The sequence below is a fragment of the Pholis gunnellus genome, assembly GCF_910591455.1.
Source record: "Pholis gunnellus genome assembly, chromosome: 17".
Classification (NCBI taxonomy): Eukaryota; Metazoa; Chordata; class Actinopteri; order Perciformes; family Pholidae; genus Pholis; species Pholis gunnellus.
The window spans coordinates 8,501,236-8,520,303 of record NC_136544.1 but is presented as its reverse complement, the minus strand read 5'-3'; the positions used below and the strand labels follow the sequence as shown (position 1 = coordinate 8,520,303).

At 41.6% G+C, this 19,068-nt stretch overlaps 1 protein-coding gene across 2 annotated transcripts; it reads right to left on the bottom strand.

The window, feature by feature from the left end:
* Positions 1-1,262: 1,262 nt before the first annotated feature.
* On the bottom strand, positions 1,263-18,304 carry tlk2 (tousled-like kinase 2; the record flags this gene model as incomplete). 2 transcript variants are annotated; one of them, XM_079178110.1, is made up of 28 exons in its annotated part: positions 1,263-2,493; positions 2,727-2,834; positions 3,086-3,197; positions 4,171-4,309; positions 4,500-4,669; positions 4,844-4,933; positions 5,065-5,156; positions 5,628-5,709; positions 6,578-6,675; positions 6,784-6,850; positions 6,954-7,106; positions 7,476-7,612; positions 7,776-7,886; positions 8,086-8,178; positions 8,399-8,500; positions 9,568-9,666; positions 9,823-9,866; positions 9,952-10,021; positions 10,120-10,197; positions 12,560-12,642; positions 15,389-15,454; positions 15,871-15,977; positions 16,087-16,226; positions 16,325-16,385; positions 16,502-16,551; positions 17,171-17,433; positions 17,578-17,666; positions 18,153-18,304. In XM_079178110.1, 28 exons carry the CDS (start codon positions 18,302-18,304, stop codon positions 2,320-2,322), a joined length of 3,030 nt encoding a protein of 1,009 aa, XP_079034236.1. In that variant the 3' UTR covers positions 1,263-2,319. The 2 variants fall into 2 exon arrangements, with proteins under 2 accessions (XP_079034236.1, XP_079034235.1); XM_079178109.1 differs by lacking the exons at positions 15,389-15,454; positions 15,871-15,977; positions 16,087-16,226; ... (3 more) ...; positions 17,578-17,666; positions 18,153-18,304 and adding an exon at positions 13,714-14,355.
* Between the last annotated feature and the right edge of the window lie 764 nt (positions 18,305-19,068).

The window sequence follows — 19,068 nt, the reverse complement described above, 5'->3', positions numbered from 1 at the left end:
TCGTGTCAGCTGGCCCACAGCCCTTTGACCGGATGGTCTTGTGCTTGGTTGATACCATTGCCTTGTTTATCATGTCTTTTGCATGAGGAAACTCGTTCCCCACCGTCTCAGATTCTTCCTTTGCGGGATACTGTTCCTGAAAGGCCACTGAGATGTCTGAATATTTCATATAATAAGACTCCCAATCAACGTTTTAGGGACTTTCATCGCCTTATATTGTAAAGTGACCCTAAGCAGCAACTCCACCTTGTCATCCTTCCATACAAGTCAATTAAAATGTTCGCCATTGCAATAAATATGTAAAAAGAAATAATTAGCTATTGCTCTACAATTGTTTACTATTTATTAAGAGCATCAAAAGATATTAAGCTCACTATGCTCCGAATCTTCTTCTCTGGTATATAAGGTATTGTTTATTTTGTCTTCATTGCCATCTATTAGCCCGGCCTGCGTTTGGAGTTTTTAAAACGAAGGTGGAAAATGTGTGAAAAAAAAAATCTATATTGCAGACAGGGACTAAATATATCTATCACAACCTAAGTAGGCAATGAGTACTAGCCAATCAGAGGCCGAGTAGGCCGGTACGCCCCTTAGATTTGTGATTTAGCGGTTTGGACTGTCTTGCTTAGCCTGCTGCCACAGATAAGCAGCAGAAAATGGAAGGATGGATGGGTTGATTAGACTGCCAAAAAGCTGCTGTATCACTCACTAGCCATAAATATGAACAGTATGTCGAGAGAGAGAGCTACTTGGTGTCTTCACCAAAAATCTATATTTGAGGTCTGCTCACAGAGCATGTGGGCAAATTATTCAATTTGTGGCCTTTTAAAGAGCTTCACATGCATGGCTGTTTGTGTGCTAGAATGCTGTTTGTGTCTTATCAATTAACATGTCACCACAGAGACAGAGGTCACACCACTGAATGTTTGTATTGATGTCATCCTTCATCTCCTGACAGAAGCATGGTGACCGTACCTGATCTATGAATGAGAGACGTTCATCATGATGCTTTACTAATTTGACTGCTACACTACACTAACATTTGCATTAAACCATCACATCAGCCCTTTCTAAATCCACATTAATTAGTTTTCTGACGATCATTTTTTTTGTTCCACCTTACTTATCAGAGAATATAATAAAAGCGAATATACACTTTCATTTTAAAGTGTAGAATAAAACTTGCAGACATTCAAAGAAAGCAGTAATGGTAAATCCTGTAAGACAGAGGCCCAGAACAACAAACACATTTTAACCAATAGTATTTAATGGTTTATGCAACTCTCTGCTAAGGCCCAATCTCCCCCAACAGTACTATTAGGTAAACCAGTCCCTTGCATTTTATTGGCCAAAAATAAATTCAAACATTGCTAAATAAATATGTGTTTATGGTAGGGGGTCAATCAAACAATAACAGTTCTAATTAAAGGCAACTTGAAAAACACAACAGTTTTCTCCATGAAACTGGTTAAATTAAAAAGTTTTAAAAAAAATTGTAAAAAGGGTAATTTCTCAACAGCTTCCACTCCATATCAAGTAACACGACTCTAAAACCATTCGTTATAAAAATGGAGGTGGAACACTGCCACCAGCTGGAAGTTATAAGCTTTGGTCATAGGAGTTTGAGGAGGAGACGGGAGAGGGTCGGGGGAATAGTAGCTTCTGTCCCTCCTCTGGGTCTGGAATTTAAGCAGGGCAGGGGATCCCAGAACGGCGGGTTGGGTGACATAGTGCCATAGATATTTCGGGCTCAATACAATAATTGGCCAGACTGGTTCTCTTATTTAGGTTCATTGAGATGAGAACAAACAAAAACGTTTGAGCTTGGGGAGTTCAGACTACCTTGGACCAGAATGGCTCATGCATGGGAGTGTGTGTCAGTGAGTATGGGTCCCAGGTCTACCGCAGTCCTTTCCATCTGGCCAAGCTGAAGCAGTTCTACACTTCTTTTTATTTTCTCTCTTTCTAAGCAGAAAAGAACAATCCCAAACACTGAACCCCCCTTTTCACCAACACAGGGCCAAACCTCTTACTGTGCGACTCGTCCAGGGCTTTGACCCCCAGAACAATGCCACCGTTTCGAGAAAGGAGGACAGGTGGGCTGGGATGGGTGGACATGAGATGGATGAAGGGTGACATGGGTCTCCCTTCCCAACCCGTCCATGACTTCTCATCCACCCCTTGCTATCGTCTGACCCGTTTCTCTTTCTATTTGTGGCAAGGTGGGATGCTGTTGGGAGGGGGGGGCACAGATTGGCATCACCCCCGCCCCACCCCACTCTCTCAAATGGATCAGTCAGTCAGTTGATGGGCGTGGGCTCAGTTTGAGGCGCTGCTGTTGGAGGAACTGGATGTGGAGGCCACGGCCATGCCCGAGGTGCCTGAGGAGGCCACCGACTTGCGGATGTGGGGCATGAGGAAGGGGTCACTGGCCAGCTGGTGAACATCGATGCGGTCCTCCTTACGGTAGACTAGACAGCGCCTTATAAAGGCCTGGAGAAACACAGAGTGAGAGTGGAATGACTGAGCAAATAAAAATGTTTTGGTAAAAAGATAAGAAATTCCTAAATATGTACATGTGTACAAAAAACTCCTACAACTATGTATGTGAAGATGAGGACTTACAGAATTAAGAAAGAATACATGGAGGGTGTTGTGGGAGTTGAAGATGCATAGATGTGTTGCAAATACTAGGGGGACAAAACCAAAGCAGAGGTGACCAGTACCTTAGCTTCAGGTGTGACTACTGGTTTAGGGGGAAACTGCACATCTGTTGCCTTGAGTATGGTGTTCTCCTGCAGGATGTCCTGCTGGGACTGGTTGTGGCCGAAGGGCTGAAGAGCAGAGAGAAGGAGATGAAGTGTCGTTAAAACGAACCAAAAACATGACCTAAATATATCAAGTGAACAGGAACAAACAAAGTGTGTTCAGTACACCGTCCATAATTAAATCTTACTTAATCTACTTTTGTCTAAAGATCAATTATTACATACAGTTAAAAAGAAAATTATGTATGCATTTTATTGACTTTATAACAGACTTAATTGCTTTAATCTCTCCATGCAACATATTTTCAGTCTCCTACCTTGCGACCATACAAACACTGGTAGAAGATGACTCCCACAGACCAGACATCCACCTTATTGGAGATTTTTGGTGGTTCCTTCCCAACCACAAAGCACTCTGGGGGCAGGTACCTAAAAGAGAAAGATTTATATACATCTGAATCAGTTGTGTACAAAATATTGTGGTCCAACATGATTTCAGCTCTCCGTCCCCACATATGAAGTAGTCACATCAGAGTAATCCTAACCCTAACTCTACCTTTAAATACCAAGACATACCTCAGTAATATTACAACTATGATTATTTCAATACATAACACAACATATCTTGAGCATACTATTGTTATGTTTAATATCTATGTGTTAATAAGTCTGCAACGTGCATGTTCTTTGCATTCTCTTGTGAAATGACACAAACTCTATTCTTAGCCATGAACTTATCAGCTGTTCCATTGCTGCTGGAATGAAATCCCTCGTGTGCAAGCCATGAAAATGTTTAGCCTGCTTCTGGCAAACTCGAGTCAACCCAGTATGCTGTCACACAGAGCTACTGTATACGACAGTGCTTTATGTGCCAAGTGCAAAACTCAATGCTGCAGCATTCTCCCCCAAGAGGTTGAAAGGGAATTCCCTAACTTGTGTTTACAGATGTATTAGTTATGGTAAATAATAACAGTTTGGCTTTGATACCCAATGAAAAGGAGTTTGTCATTCAACACAATACATCATTTCATTTTGCATTAGAAGCTTTGTTGTTTTGCTCTCTGGATGGATTTTTTTAAACTAGTTTTTGTTTCCAACAATGTCTATTGCTCACGCTCACATTTCTTTGCATGATGCGTCTACAAAAGTGTTATCAACTCTAAGTCCAACTCTAATTCTGCATCTAAAATCACTCATACTGCTCATTTTATTTTCCTTCTACAGCATAAAATGTCTCCACACAGAAATGGCTACTTTCAGTCATAGCCCCGACTACCCAACATAAATCTGACACTTGAGGACAAATGCTCAGTAGTAAAAAATAAAAAGCACAATTCATTATATCCCAGATGGTGCCCCCCCCCCCCTGCAGCAGAGTGGCTTCCTCCAGTGTAAATCTTACCAGTATGTCCCTGCTCCCTGTGACGTCAGCTCCATCCCGTCCACTGAGTTGTAGCTGTCGTCGTCCATGATCTTCGACAGGCCGAAGTCTGTGATCTTGATCTCCCCGCAGGCAGTGCCGTTCACCAGGAGGATGTTACCTGAGCAGGGCGAGGAAAGGATTTACAGGCATGAGAGAAAATGTCTGCGTAATTCAAATGTATATTCACATTTTGAGGTGAAAATGACTACATTTCATCACTAATGTAACTGCAGTGGTTAAAGTGGTTCATTTAACTGACCGTTTTACTGCTCATAGACTCTAAGAGCCATCGTGGTGTGGAGACTCACCAGGCTTAAGGTCATAGTGGATAATGGGCGGTCTGATCTCATTGAGGTACTTCAGAGCGTTGACAATCTGCATGATGATGGAGCGGCCCTCTTTTTCTGACATAAGCTTGTGCTGCTTCAGGTAGAAGTCCAAGTCATTACCCTCGCAGTACTCCAGGACTGTGCAGAACCTGTTTCAAAATAAGGCAAAAGTATTTATCCATCTCTGCAGGACTTTGGTACAACAGATGAAAACAAAGGTAATGCTCTACATATTGACGAATCGCTCAGAATTAACACAATCTGCATTAACATGAGTATATATTTTGGAAGGCAGACAATTGTTTAAAAAAGAAATGACTTACGAGTCGGTGTCGAGCGAAAAGTAGTCGTAGAGTTTAACTATTCGTGGGTGGTCCAGTTCTTTATGGATTCTATATTCTCTGCACGCATGTCTGAAACAAAGAGCGTTTACAACATTTATTTTGAAATGTGGACCTTAATAAATGATGAAAAGAACATATTTCATAGTGTATATATATATATATATATATAGTATCCCGAATGAAAATTGCACAACACTCACTTGTGATAATTTTCTTTCTTCTCATCCCTCCAGTTCTTGTTTAACTGGTGGATTTTGACCGCAACATACCTTTGCTCTGTTAAGTCAAAGGCCTGGAGAAAAGAAAAGTCTCACATTAGTTCCGTACTGCATTTGGCATTACTTTACCTGCAGTGAGGCTCTTGCTTCACATTAAATGCCTGTGTGCATTCATCATTTTTACAGCTATGACAGCAGATTCTAGGAACAACGCTCACATTTACTCTGAAATGTTTGTGATGTCAAATTAGTGTAATGTAAAGAAACACACATCCTAAAATATTTTCCAAAGTATGTGCAGCACAGCCAGTTTTCACCAGTGTAACGTGGCAATCTCTGACCTCAAAAATGACCACAGATTTGGAAAGAAATCTCAAACACTCTTTTAAGTAACAGAAAACTGGTATATGACATACAGGATGTTTTGGCAAAGGTCTTCACTACACTAATTCAAAAACAGAAACTGGAAGGTCTTTTAAGTGTATTAGCCATTGTAAAAAAAGAAGTGGTTCTGCTTAAAAAGGGAAAGATGAAGTTTCTCTTACCTTGTAAACTTCACTGAAACCTCCCCGTCCAAGTAAATAGAGGAGCAGGTACCGGTCATTTAGCGTTGGGTGATCTTTGAATCTGCACAGGGTGAATTTATGGAATTAAAGAAGGCACAGGGACACATCACCCGACAAACTAGGAAAGGACAATATAATGCTGCGTTCACACCAAACGCAAAGCGAATTTTCGCGTTACGTCATAACCGTTATCAACAAAGCAACTTATTTCTGCCATCAACCGTGGAAGAAATAACCACTACTTCTGCTTTGTACATGCTGTGGAAGTCCCACATATGCCGGGAAACTAAACACCGTCTTGTCTGGGTTCATAACATCATCCGGAGGCGATCCGTGGATTTCATCGAGCTGTATTCACTGAATCTAGCAAGACACACGTCGGCTGGTTTACTACAGCTGTATGAACCCAAAATAAACACAATTTGCTGTGATTTAACTGCAATAAACGGATAAAAGGGAAATAACTACCTAATGATGCAGATTTGTAAAAAGTCAGAATTCGTGTTTTGTTAGTTCTCTCCGCAAGACGACAAGCAAATAACTTTTAAAATACTTGTTTTCTCAATGGAGCTCGGATCGATCGGTGCTAAGCGTGTATTAACTTTGTAGCAGCTCCTTCAACACTCAAAATAACGTCATCTAGGCGTAAATACGAGAGCCTCGTTATTGTTTGGACCCTATCGTCCAGTCACTACTAATATGAGGTATCGTAGAGCTCTGGGTGCCCACCTACGGCTGCAAAATTTCTTTCCTGATTCAACAACAGCAGGATGTCAGTGATAACAGGAGGAGAATCTCAATGCTGATAAGCTTTCGCGACACAGCGTCATGCGAATACATTCGCACCACCCGCGTTTAAGTATGTAAAATAGTCATGCAAAAAATTTGCACCGTGTTTGGTGTGAGCACAGCATAAGAAGAAATCGTACTGAGAATTATCCTCATTGTGGATCCTTTTCAGCTCACGAATATGGAGGTTTCGCACTCGCTCCAACCTCTCCAGCTCTGCCTGGATCTCTGCTTCCTCCTGCAAAGGACAACAAAGTATTAAAATCTGTAAAGTTAACAAAACAACTAAACGAAGGAAACACCACAATAAGCATGGTCACCTATAAAAACAAAAATCAGACATTACCTTCTTAAGATGGCCTAGTCTCAGCTTAAAGATTTCCTCTTGTTCGTGGTACTCTGCCTGCGATAACCTGGAAGCACAAAGAACAGACCTCAGTTCAACTTTGAATATGCATGCAGTGGAAAAATGGCGTGAGTGAAAAAGAAGATACATAACAAAAAAAAGCAACGTACGCTTCACTTTCTGTTCCATTGGTTTTGCTTTTGCGTTTGTTTTGCTCCAGGCTTGGAGGTGGAGTCTGGGCCATGGACGGCGGCTTGCGTTTGGCCAGCAGCTTCCTCTGTCTTTCAATGTCCTCCCGCTGGGAATTGATCCTTTCTTGTTGTCTGAAAACAGATGACACAATGCAAAGACTTATAGATCTAAAGCGTTTCTCACTTTAGTGTATGATGCTGCCTTTACTTGTATGTAGGATGTGCTCTCATAAACTATAGGCAGAGGCCACACGTGAGGATTTTAAGGTAGCAGTGTTATTTTGATCAGCCCTCAGTTTTAGCAGTATGGTCTAATTGTGTGTACTCATGCCCTGCTGGTAGTTGGCTTTTTGTTTATTTTGATTGTTTGAACCCAGTAGTGAAATACTGACCCCTATGTCTTTAGAGCATGTGGATAGGGATTAAACAGAGCACCTTGAATAACTATAATGGGGAGAAAGGGTCAAATGAGAGGCTAAAGTTAAAATATCAAGTTCTCACTTGATGAGGTTTTGGAAGGCATATCCATCCGTCCACTGCTCAGTGAAAGACGCTCCATGTCTCACGGTGGTGAAGTGACCAAGTCGAAGCCGGTCCTGCATGCTTTTGTCTCGGCATGCCATCTTCTCCTGTTTGGACTGAAGGAAGAACAGAGAAATACAGGCATCAAGGCATTGCTTTTGACTCCATGTGGATTAAATAACTAGTTCCAAAATGAAATAATTTTCAAAAACCAAAATGATCCACACTCTTGGCCAACTAATAGTTTAAAAACGTCACTGTTCTATGAGACAAAATTACTTTTTCAATCAGCAGCTTCTTGGACATGGTCACACACTTATTTAAGCGTTCCTTGTATCGTTCCAGCATCCTCTGCTGTTCATCAATCTGTCTCCTCAGATCACAGTTTGCCTGGAGCAGAACATAAAAATGAGCAAGAAAAAGGTCAGGCAAAAGGAATAAACAAAAATGTTTATACTTGTACAAACAGAAGGAATGTGTCAACTCTAACATGCCCCGAATGAAAAACCAAGACAGAGGACATTATATTTTCAAAAACATCAAAAATGGCAAGCAGAGTAGCAGGGATGAAATGTAATGAGATTAGTACCCGCAGCAAATCGTCTATTCGGCCCTCCTTCTTCTCCAGGTCAGAGTTCTTGTTGTTCTCCATTGCTGTTAGTTTCTCTATGGTAAGGTCAGACTACAGAGTACAGTGAGCAGAAAAACAGTGTTTATGTTAATGGTGGATCATTTTTGTATCAGTGAAAAATGTAGTACAACAAGTAGTCGCATCTCACAAAAGCTGCTTATTGGCTTCCATATGCAAATGTATTGGTTTATATACTGATTAAATAACAACTGCTTTTGGAATTATAATCAATTAGATAACGGCTAGCCCGCCCTGATGGCATGTCAAGTACCTGTGTGGCTTTGTGGAGCATATGAAGAGATGCCAGCTTCAGCGAACACGTCGATTGCTCCGTGTTGGCCGAGCTTACGGAGGAGGGGCTTCCCTGCTGCACCTGGAAGGCACAAACATTCATCCAGGAAAAAGAATAAAGAATTTATGAAGACCCACAGAAGCCAGTCATAATAAACCATGAGAACAATCTGGCAAAAGAAATGTGCATGAAAGTTATTACCAGAAACTGTAGACACTCAAACAAACTATCAGACAGATGTGTGGGTTAAATTATCACCAAAAAAAGTCCGGGTAGAGTAACAAAATCCATGAAGTTTTACCCGTCGGCCATCTCTTTTTTACCTAGTTAGTTAATTTAATACCATTCGATTTTATTGTATATACTGTGCATTTTTTATTTTTTATATTCTGCTGTTATTTTTATTGTATTGTAGAAATTGAGCATCTTTCATACTTAATATTTACTCTGTAACTTTGTTTGCTGCTGCTACAAACAAATTTCCCCCTGGGGATGAATAAAGTATCTATCTATCTCTTTAACGGCTGCGTGCATGTTGCGGAGGCTCACTTGCTAATCACAACCAAGTTAGTTAAACGTGTGCTTACGCCATAGGCTCAGCCGTAGCCTATTCCGTTGGGGCTGGTAAAGTGGGAGATAAATTGTTGAGTGTCACAACCCGCGCAAAATGACTCATTTCACAGCCAGAATTTGACCAATTTGGTCTGATAACATTCCGAAAGTCTAGAGGAGAATACAGAATGCTATTCATTTTTTTCACGATTTAGAAACCTAATTTTATATACTTGGCAATTTTTTCTTTATTCAATTTAGGCTGGTTGGTTGACAATGTGTTTCTGTGGTAACATGTTGATCTAAACTCTTTTCTTTTATCATTTGACTGTCAGTTTGTTTATTACCATTTCTACAATATGTTCCATTTCATTATTGGTTTCCTTGAGTTTAGGTTTTGTAGGAACTTTGCACAGAAGTGAGTTTGAATCTGTAATTGTTGCCAAACAGTGTTCACAGACCACATCAGATTCTTCCCACTTGTAAGCAAACCTGACCCGGTGATGTTAAAAACAAGCGTGGAAGAGAGAATGGCAGGAAAGTGTGTAGACAGCTTTAAAAAAGCATGTGACAGATCATAGAGCAAACATGCTCACCGTGACAGGGGGGTTGGAAAGTGAGTGTTGTGGGGAAGAGCGGACCACTGGTGGAATCCCCCTGGCAGGGCTGGTACCAGGACCGCTACCTCCCGCAAACTGACAGACAAGTAAAGAGAGAAGAACTCAGTTCAATAGAAAGACCAAAATGACAAATAAAGGGGTTCAAAGTATGAAAAGTTAATGCTGAAACAGGAGTGTTGCTGGACACACACTTAGTATATCAAAGAAACTGGAAACGTTTCTGCCACTCACCTCAAAATAGTCACTAATTTTATGTCCCCTTGCACCTGCTTTGCCTAAAGGAGAGACACGGGGAGTTCAGAGAGAGAGAGAGGCGGATATTTGGGATACGTGATGAGAGGATCATGAATTTCTTTTTACCTTGGCTGCTGTCAAAATGGTCTGCTTTCCGTTTTCTTACTCTCTGGTCATTGGCTTTTTTCTCAGGAGTCTGTGAGGAAAGTAGTGGGAATCAACCGCATGCACAATAGGGCAACACAGACAGATGGTTGGCATGAAAAATCTTGTTCATTCGTAACAGACACCAACCTCTAGCTCTTTGTCACTGAGCGAGCCTACACTGCAAAGACTCTGGTTGGACGACTCATTTTGGTTCTGACCCGAGCCCTGTTAAAATGACGTAAAAACACATCACAATAAAACACGAGGAGCAAATACACAAAGATGCATAAAGCATGCAAGAGACATATTCATAGACGTGTATAGTCAAAATGTGTGCACATAAGTGGTGCAACGGACCGTGATTCGGCACACAGGTGAACTGCTGAATAATTACACAATTTAAGCCTCATAGTGTGTAATAAAGTTGTACTGATGATCATTATCGTCCAGTATTCAGTAAAAATATGCAATCAGGACATCTGCGTTTATGTTTTCTATTTGCCGATCCTTGGTAATGTCACACTGTGAACAACAAATCCGAGTTGATTTGACAAGAGAGCTATTAACGGTGGCCGTTGCATTATGATGCATTCAACCTCTAGTCAGTGAAACAATTATTGGGTGAACGTAAATTAATACTTTACCATGATGTGTTCAAATGTAATCTTGTAAAATGCAGTTTTGGTGAGAAACTTGAATAAATGTAGTTGTTTGAAGGAGATATTTTCACAGCAATATATAATACATTTTAGAGAATTGTGACATGTTTAACTTCCTAAAACTATCTCTAAGCAGCTTATAATACATCATTAAAACTATTTTTTATCAATAAATACACAATCTTTTATTTCCTAATCATTTGAATTGTGTTTTTTATGCAAATAACACTATAGCTGACAATAACAAAGAAATGAGGATAACATTTAGAATTCGTGATGGTTTACACCGACTTCAGAGCGGTTTAAAAAGTTTTTGGGGTGGTGGCGGAAAAAAAAAGAAAGTAGGAGCCTTGTAGATCAACTGCTATAACAAAACAAAACAACAAAAACGGTGTGTATTTGCCAATATGGACTATCAACGATCGGCAAAAAAGGCGCGATCGAGGCTATCTAAAAAGCTACATTTGCTCCCTTTTATTCTGTGCTGATCCGATCCGTGATCCTCGACTCTGATCCGTGATACAATCCAAATCGTGAGCTTTATGATCTGTTGCACCCCAAGTGCACACATGTACTCGAGTATGCATGCACTTCTGAGAGAGCACACACAGAGTTAGGAAACGGGGTGAGGAACTGAGGGAAGGGATGCCGAGGTTCGGCTGAATACCGTCACCATTAACTTCCCACTGGATCTAAATCTGCATCAGTCCCAATGCCGGTTCCCTAGGTGATGCCTGTCAGTCAAATGAATCACATCAAAATTCAGCAGGCACTGTCCAATCAGAGAGAGACACTTAGTCATTCAGAGCACACTACAGCTCCCTCACTGAACCCTCCTAAAATGGCTGAACATTAGGCATGCTGCTGGGGATGTATTCCTTCCTCTGTCTGTCACCTTTAGATAATGTCATCCATTTTCCTCCTGTTCACCATGGTCTTAACTGTTCTTTTCTCTAGAGCGAGCCAGAGGAAGATACTTTGGTTGATTTAAGAATGACAGCTTGTTTTTACCCCTTCCAGATATCTGGTTGTTTGATCCGACCTGTTCAAAAGGAAATGCACTTTCCAATAATTTCAGTAGGTCCTCTCTGTTCCATTACCAAAAGGTGTGCTAGCCCTTTGTCCTCAAAGGATAACAATTCCTCTTTCTTTTTGACCAACTCCCAACAACCAAGAGATAACAGAGAGAGAGCAGCATTGCCACAGGGGTGTTCAAGGTCAAGAATAAAAACTATGCTGCTCTGTGACATTGAAGGGCTTTTAGACCAAACCAATGTTTCTTCATCGTCATTTGTTGACACACTTCCACCACCCCCTACATACGTTGCATCTCTTGTCATACAGGGCATGATGCCTTAGCGAGAGCCGCCATTTTCTCTGCGGCAGCAGACATGCCATGCTCTGGGCTCAGCTCTGCCTATGGCTGGCACAGGGCCCACTCCTGGCGCTGACTCTCGCTCCCCAACTGTTCCAAGTTCACCTTCCACAAAGACTGCTCCATCCATACAGCAAGCAAGAGGATGGGAAGCTAAATGCTGCCTTCCCTCATACCTGGTCAAGAACCATTTCTGCATTCCTCCTCTGCCTGCACTCCTCCTCCTCCCTACCAGCCCCTGTCCTGTCTGTGGCCTTTTTGGCAGGCATCACCACTTGCATATGCAGCCTCTACATCATGAGCCAGGGAGAGATGCCATGTCACACCAGCCAAAAAACACAGACACAGCTCAACCTTCTCCAGAGACAGACAAAGAAAAGGAGTGGGGCCAAGCCTGTCCAGGCCAAACAGCAGAATGATACTGAGGCGGAGTGAGACAAAGAAAGGAAGAGATTTACAAAAATGTGTAAATCAACATAATCTGTGATTATAAGCACTTTGACAGGAGAAAGTTCTCGCGCTACACCTCAGTGACACCTGCTGTAAAACAAACCTTAGCCACGCCGACCCCAGTGAAGCGAGCCTCCAACAGTTCTTGCCGTCGGGGGTCCAGGCTATGCAGTTCTTCCATCATGGCTGCAGAGACAAGAGCAAAGATTAAGGAAGGCGTTGTGAGGTCTGGTATATTCAAGTGGGAGTGACAAATCACTGTTTCAAAAGGCATTAGTTGTGATGAGTCATGGTTGTTTTTAGCTATATGGATGTGGAAAATTCCTGTTCTGAGTCATCAATATGCCGGACAATAATGTTTTCCACTATCATGTGTGTTGCACCAGCCATGCAACTTGAATACAGTAGAATACTCACAGCATTAAAATGCACACAAATACAGCCAATAAAGGATATCAAATATGCATCGTACACTTGGGCCAGATGTGTAGTCATTGCCTGCCAAAAGGAAAGCATCATATAAGAACACCTTGGCATTATAGGCCTTAGTTACATATCGGTGGAGTTATAAAAGGTCACTAATGGAGGGACTGCCAAGTATACTCACGGCAATGGAAAAGGCCACAACAGACAATAAGTGCACAGCTTGCTACCCTGTGCAAAGGTTAACGTTTAAGTTACACGCCCAACTGCTACGTCTGTTATCTATAACTTGCATACATTAAATGAATAGTGTAAACTACACCATTCATGTTAATTTAGGGATATATACTAACGTTAACCCTTATTCATATTCTAACTTTACTCGGGATTGGGTTTGCTGGCTCAGTTATGCATAACTATTTGAAATATCATGATCAGCGAGGTAGCTAGCTAACATTGGATACATTAGCTAGCAAGCCTCCCGATGTTGTCCGTCACTTAGCTAGCATTGCGATATAAGAGCTAACAGTTAACGTTAGCTAGTAGCATTACATCTGATGTTGTCGAGTAACGTAAGGTTGTTACCCAAACAAGGCAAATGTAATTAATGTTGGCCCGATGACAGCTGTCTGATTCGATAACGACTCAGAAAAAAACATCAGAAGTGCTGTCTGCAAAAGTAAAGCCAACAGGCTAGCTTTAACTCGTCTGTCAAAAAGAAGCATCCTCTCGGTTCTGTGTTGACGGCTGCTGGTGCCACGACACTTGGACTCACAGTAAAAAGATACATGTTCAGATATATTATTTTGCTCGACAACCTAATGAAATACTTACTGCTATTCAATATTTGTCTCGGTCCTCCGGGGGCCTGTTAACCCCGAAATCGTCCCCGTTGTTTCCCCGATGCTCGGCAGACCCTCCCAGAGTAGGCCGCATTCACAGCCGCGTCCCTCGCGTGCCCACTGTTAACGGTCGAGACAGGGGAGTGTGCGGTGTGACTCAAGGTAGACGACGGTTGATTCCCTCGGAGGCCTCGGCAACCCCGGGTAACCCAAGCCCGCCTTGCTGTGCTCCTTAGGCAGGGATCTCCATCACATCCCTCTCGCCGAGGACCATACCGTGCCTATGTCGGGTAACGTCAACTCGTTCCACACAATGGCGACCCTCGAGATTCGGCGTTTTTCACCAGGTATAGCCAAATTATGTATTTAAACTAGCGTTAGTTACCCCTATCTTTTTCACCCCCAGTGGTGAGATCAATTTCGGGTCCTGGCTTTCAGCTCGATCAAAACAAAGTTCGGCTCCAGTTGCCTTCCTCGCCGCAGGGAAGAAACCAATCTCTTTCGGAAGTTGTGCTGTTGCAGGCGTTTCAGTTGAATCCGGATCGATTCGGTTCAGTTCTCATGTTTTCACAATGTAAACAATAATCAGGAAAATCTCATATTTTCTCGTGAGATTGTTCACGTATTTCCACCTTCGTTCAGTCCACGCCTGCCCCAAATCTCTTGTCTGGACCAATGGCAAATCCCTCTGTACACAATGCAATTTAACAGCGCCCACCCAGGCAACCACCAAGATGGTCACTTATCAGAAAGTTGCCATTCCCATGATGTTCACACTCTGAATTTATATATCAGTACATTGCAAAGTAAGGTCCCACCCACCACTGAAGTAGCCACTCAATCATAACTAGGGATTCAACCATTCAAAACACTGTGATAGAAAGTAGGTTAAGAATAGGAACCAACACCATGAAGTCATTCCTTTGTTGAACAAAACACTTGTTTAACAAAGCACATTGACAACAAAGTCAAACAGATTTACATGTTTTATTGAGTTTGCATGTACAAATATGTCATGAAGTTATCCTTAAAACCATGCCATTTATTTCAAACACCAGCTTGTTAAAAACAGCATTTGGCAGAATAGAAACATTTAAACAGAGGTAACCAGCCCTTTCTCAGATTACTGAACTCATCAGCACAAAATTAGAAATTATCACTCTTGTAGGTAGAATTGCAGCACCATCAGGAACACCAAGCCATAAAACAAGTCCATCAACATTATGGCAGCTGAGATATTGTAAGGTCTTTACAGCATTTAACTATCTAGTTGCATCCCCTTCATCGCATTCACAACAGATCTTCTCAATTCCATAAAGCCTCAGAAAAAGGCCAGCACCGCCTTGATTTGAGCTCCTAGTTTCAGTTGTAGTTCAGCTGAAGGTCAAGCCAGGCAGGTCCTCTCCCTTGTCTTGGGCCTCAAATGGCTGAGCTCGAGCCTTGCGGTACTTGCACTGGATCCACACCCTGTACATAGTGAGCTGTTTGCCTCTATTCACTTGTAGCCGTCTGTCCACAAGGTTCTGCATTTTCTCAAGCCCAGCCTCACTGAACATCTCATGTAGCTCATCTGAAACAGAAAGGACAGGAATATTTTAATATACATAATTAAAGAACAATTCTGCAAAGTAATCCCAATAAATCAGAATGAATGTCTATATTTTTACCTTGAGTAAAGAAATAAACTCTTGTTCCATCGCCTCGGACATAAAAGTTTTCTGACAGACACCTTCCTAGAAGAAGTAAAGGGAAAAAACATACAAATTATTCTACAACAAATTGCAAACCTTAATTTAACACTGACAGTCTTCATTAGTGCAGTGCCGTTTTAATCTGCAGTGTACCATTAGAAGTACTGCAGGTATTGAGCAGCCAGACGTAGTCTTATTATCTACCTTAAGTGTGGTCCAGAATCTTTAATATAATTAGAAGCAGCATACTTGTCATTTAAAACACAGAAAGTTACTCTGGTGTGACCTAAGGCAGCAGTCAATTCTGAAATGGTGCCACCAGAAAACAAACCTAAGTAGGCCAACACTTTTTCAAGGATAAACACTAATAATAGGCCTTAATTAATGGACTTTTCTGGAACTGGACGTTATGAACAGCTATTTGGACTGGAGCCTTGCTGGATTTCAGTCGGACGAACCTTTCTTGAAGCGAAGCTGTGCCATATCGTAGCGTCCGTAGTCTCTGAGCAGCATCACTCCCCCAGGCTTCAGCAGCCGCGCCAATCTACTGATGGACGCCTGCATCCTGAGACAGAGTGAAACTTTAAGACAACCACTGCTATATTCAATGACTCACACAGAGTGAAAACCAAAGACATGAGAAGAAGAAGAAAGACAGAGAAAGAAGTTCATACTTGTTGGGATGCAACGCTGATAATACAAAGATTAGCACTATAACATCAAGGGTTCCATCAGGGACGGGGTAATTGGCTTCCACATCACTCAAGTCATGAACAAAGGCGAAGCAGCGCCCAGGCTCGTACTCTGGATTAGCCTGAAGAAGGGAAAGCAATGTTAAGTCTTCAGATAGCCCACAACCCTAGAGATTAATACATCTATCAACATATCATCCTTTCATTGATCCCATCTCACCTTGACTAGCTCCACAGCAGTGCTGGAGAAATCACAGCAGTAAACAAAGAGTCCCGGGTCACTGCAAAGAGCAGAGATACAGTTATACCTTTACGTGCACATCATAAGACAGAAGCAGAGAACAGTATTTGTCAAACACGGCTCGAAAAGACACGGCAATGCCTTGACTGCACTCACTTGTTTGTCTTCAGTATTGGAAAAACGGTATTGCCTACACCGCAGCCGACCTGCCCAACAAACATAAATTAATATAGCGTTTATTTTGTTCACTCGATGTCAAACACCAACACATACAGTAGCAAAGTTTGTTTCTGACAAAAAAATATTGATAAAATGACTAGAAAAGTCATTTCTCCAAGGTTTCACAAATGTATTTGAATAGAAAATGTTTTAAAGTGTTTAAATTGGCAAAATTATAAGGAATAGCACAATGTGATCCATGTGAGTTCAGTAGAAAAGGAGGAGACTGCTCTCCAAACATTATGCAAAACACAAAACAAACATCTAATGTGTGTTGCAGTCAAACATTTTACTTTTTGCTCTTTAATAAACGGGTAAAGATGATGTATTGCGTAACACCCATCACTTTTCTACTACAAATGCTTTATCTGCATCTGAAACTAGACAATCACGGGACATGTGTTTTTAAAATAAATTGAATTTGCAATTTTATATCAAATTTACGCCAAATTTCTCTGAAATACGTTCACATTTTTTGGGGATAACTTACTAACAGACAGACAACAGATATGAAAACGGAGGTAAATATAACATCAGTCATTCTGCTTTGTCATTTTATGTGTATGGTTCAAGTTTGGCTAATTTGCTTTCAAATTAAACTCTCACCTCTAGAATGCGATATGTGGCAGAAGAGCCAGGGATGTCTCCGTCGGTGTGAGACAAAGTTGGAACTTCCCTTTCTTGATCCAGACTCTCCTGTTGACTGTGATCGGAGTCAGAGACCTCGAGACGTGACTCGTGGTTAAGGCTACACTGGGGGGCCAACTCTGGGAACTCTGTGAACAGCCAGTGACGGTCTTTGAAGAAACGATTCTCATGGATTGTGTAAAAACCATTCCAAAACTCATTTGCCCGGCTGTCATATTCCTCTGCAAAAAAAAGGTAAGGCAGTAAAGAGTAAGAAAAAACGCATTATCGAGAACATCTTACCATGATTACAAATCAACAGCGACACTGTACATTTCTGTTAATGTTGCTATAGTTCTGTAACTGATCCCTAACAACAATGATACCTTGTTTCTCTGCAGGTAGTGGCTGATTGTTTTCTAAGACTTTCTTCTTAGCAGATGCCTCTTGTTCCTCACTCCACTCCACATTGTCCCTGCAGACAAGAGCCAGATCCAGTGTGGTTGAAGTGATGTGGTGAGTAACATAACAAATACTTGACAATACTGAAATACTGATGTGATCTGGTCATCCACATATGATTACTGCAATTAAATTATATAATTACTAAATGACCAGTTAACGTTATATGATTATATTATACTTTATGACCTGAGAAAAGATTATATTTTCCTATAAACTGGCCGAAATACATCATGAACATTGCATGACAACATTAAGACCTGTTCTTTGGTAACCCCCCATCAAAACAAACAGAAAGTTATAGCAACTAAACAATAGCTTTTACATTTGCTTATAGTTAGATACAATCAATTCAGAAAAAACAAAAACATCCACACAGCTAATGTACTACAAATAATAAGAGCAAGTTTAAGGCCTCTGTCGGGGAACACTGGCTCTGACAGAGATGCACACCAAACATCTTTCCGCCCTTTTAGGGTTTCTTGAATAAATTACCCACCATGCGTTGTGCTGGAAGACCTGCCGCGGGTCTGTGAGGAAACGTGTCCCGAACTGAGGCCTCTTCACATCTCCTGTGCTTGAATCTGACAGAATTAGCGGTGTTTGACTGCTGCCTTCCTCCACACCGACCACGGCATGGGGCGCCGCCATGTTTGAACTGACGCGACGGAAAAGGGGCCGCGCAACTATACGTGCTACGTTCAGGGACCATCTGACATATTGTAATTCGAACAAATAATACAAATGCAACTCAATGTGTCGAAATGTTCTCAGTTGCAACCATTGACCGGTGTTGCAACACCATTTTTAGAAGGCGGGGAGTGTGGTTCTGTAATTATGTAGTTTTTTGGCTCTAAATAATTACTATCAGCATGTTCCCACTTTGTAAAACTGGTCCCACATACAACTGGAGGCACATTTTGTCTGCAAAGTAACAGGCAATAAATTGTAGTTCCCTCTCACTTGCTGAAGAACGGGCTGCATCATCATATTAGCGATTTTATACGGAGCACGTGAAAGAGACACGCTTCTGTATATCCCTTCTTATATTCAGTCTATATCCAGATAGGCCTATCGATGGACGATCACTCAACTGATAAATCACAGCCAGTCAGACTATCATCCAGCTCTGAACACTGTCCTACAGGCTGCTTCTCAATACTTTCATACTGCACCCTTTTTCTGTGTTTCTGTATGTCGCAGCATTTGATCAGTGCAGTGTTTATACACTAGAGGGAGACATATGCCAGGAATATCGTTGCTATGGTCCACTGGTGTCAGGCTGACCCACATGAATGTGGAGAATTCCTATACTGAGGTCTCAGTGGTCAACAATTAACTTGTGATTTGAGTCTATATATATTAGTTTTTACCAGTCCTAACAGACAAACTGACAAACAGCAGTTCCTCACGTG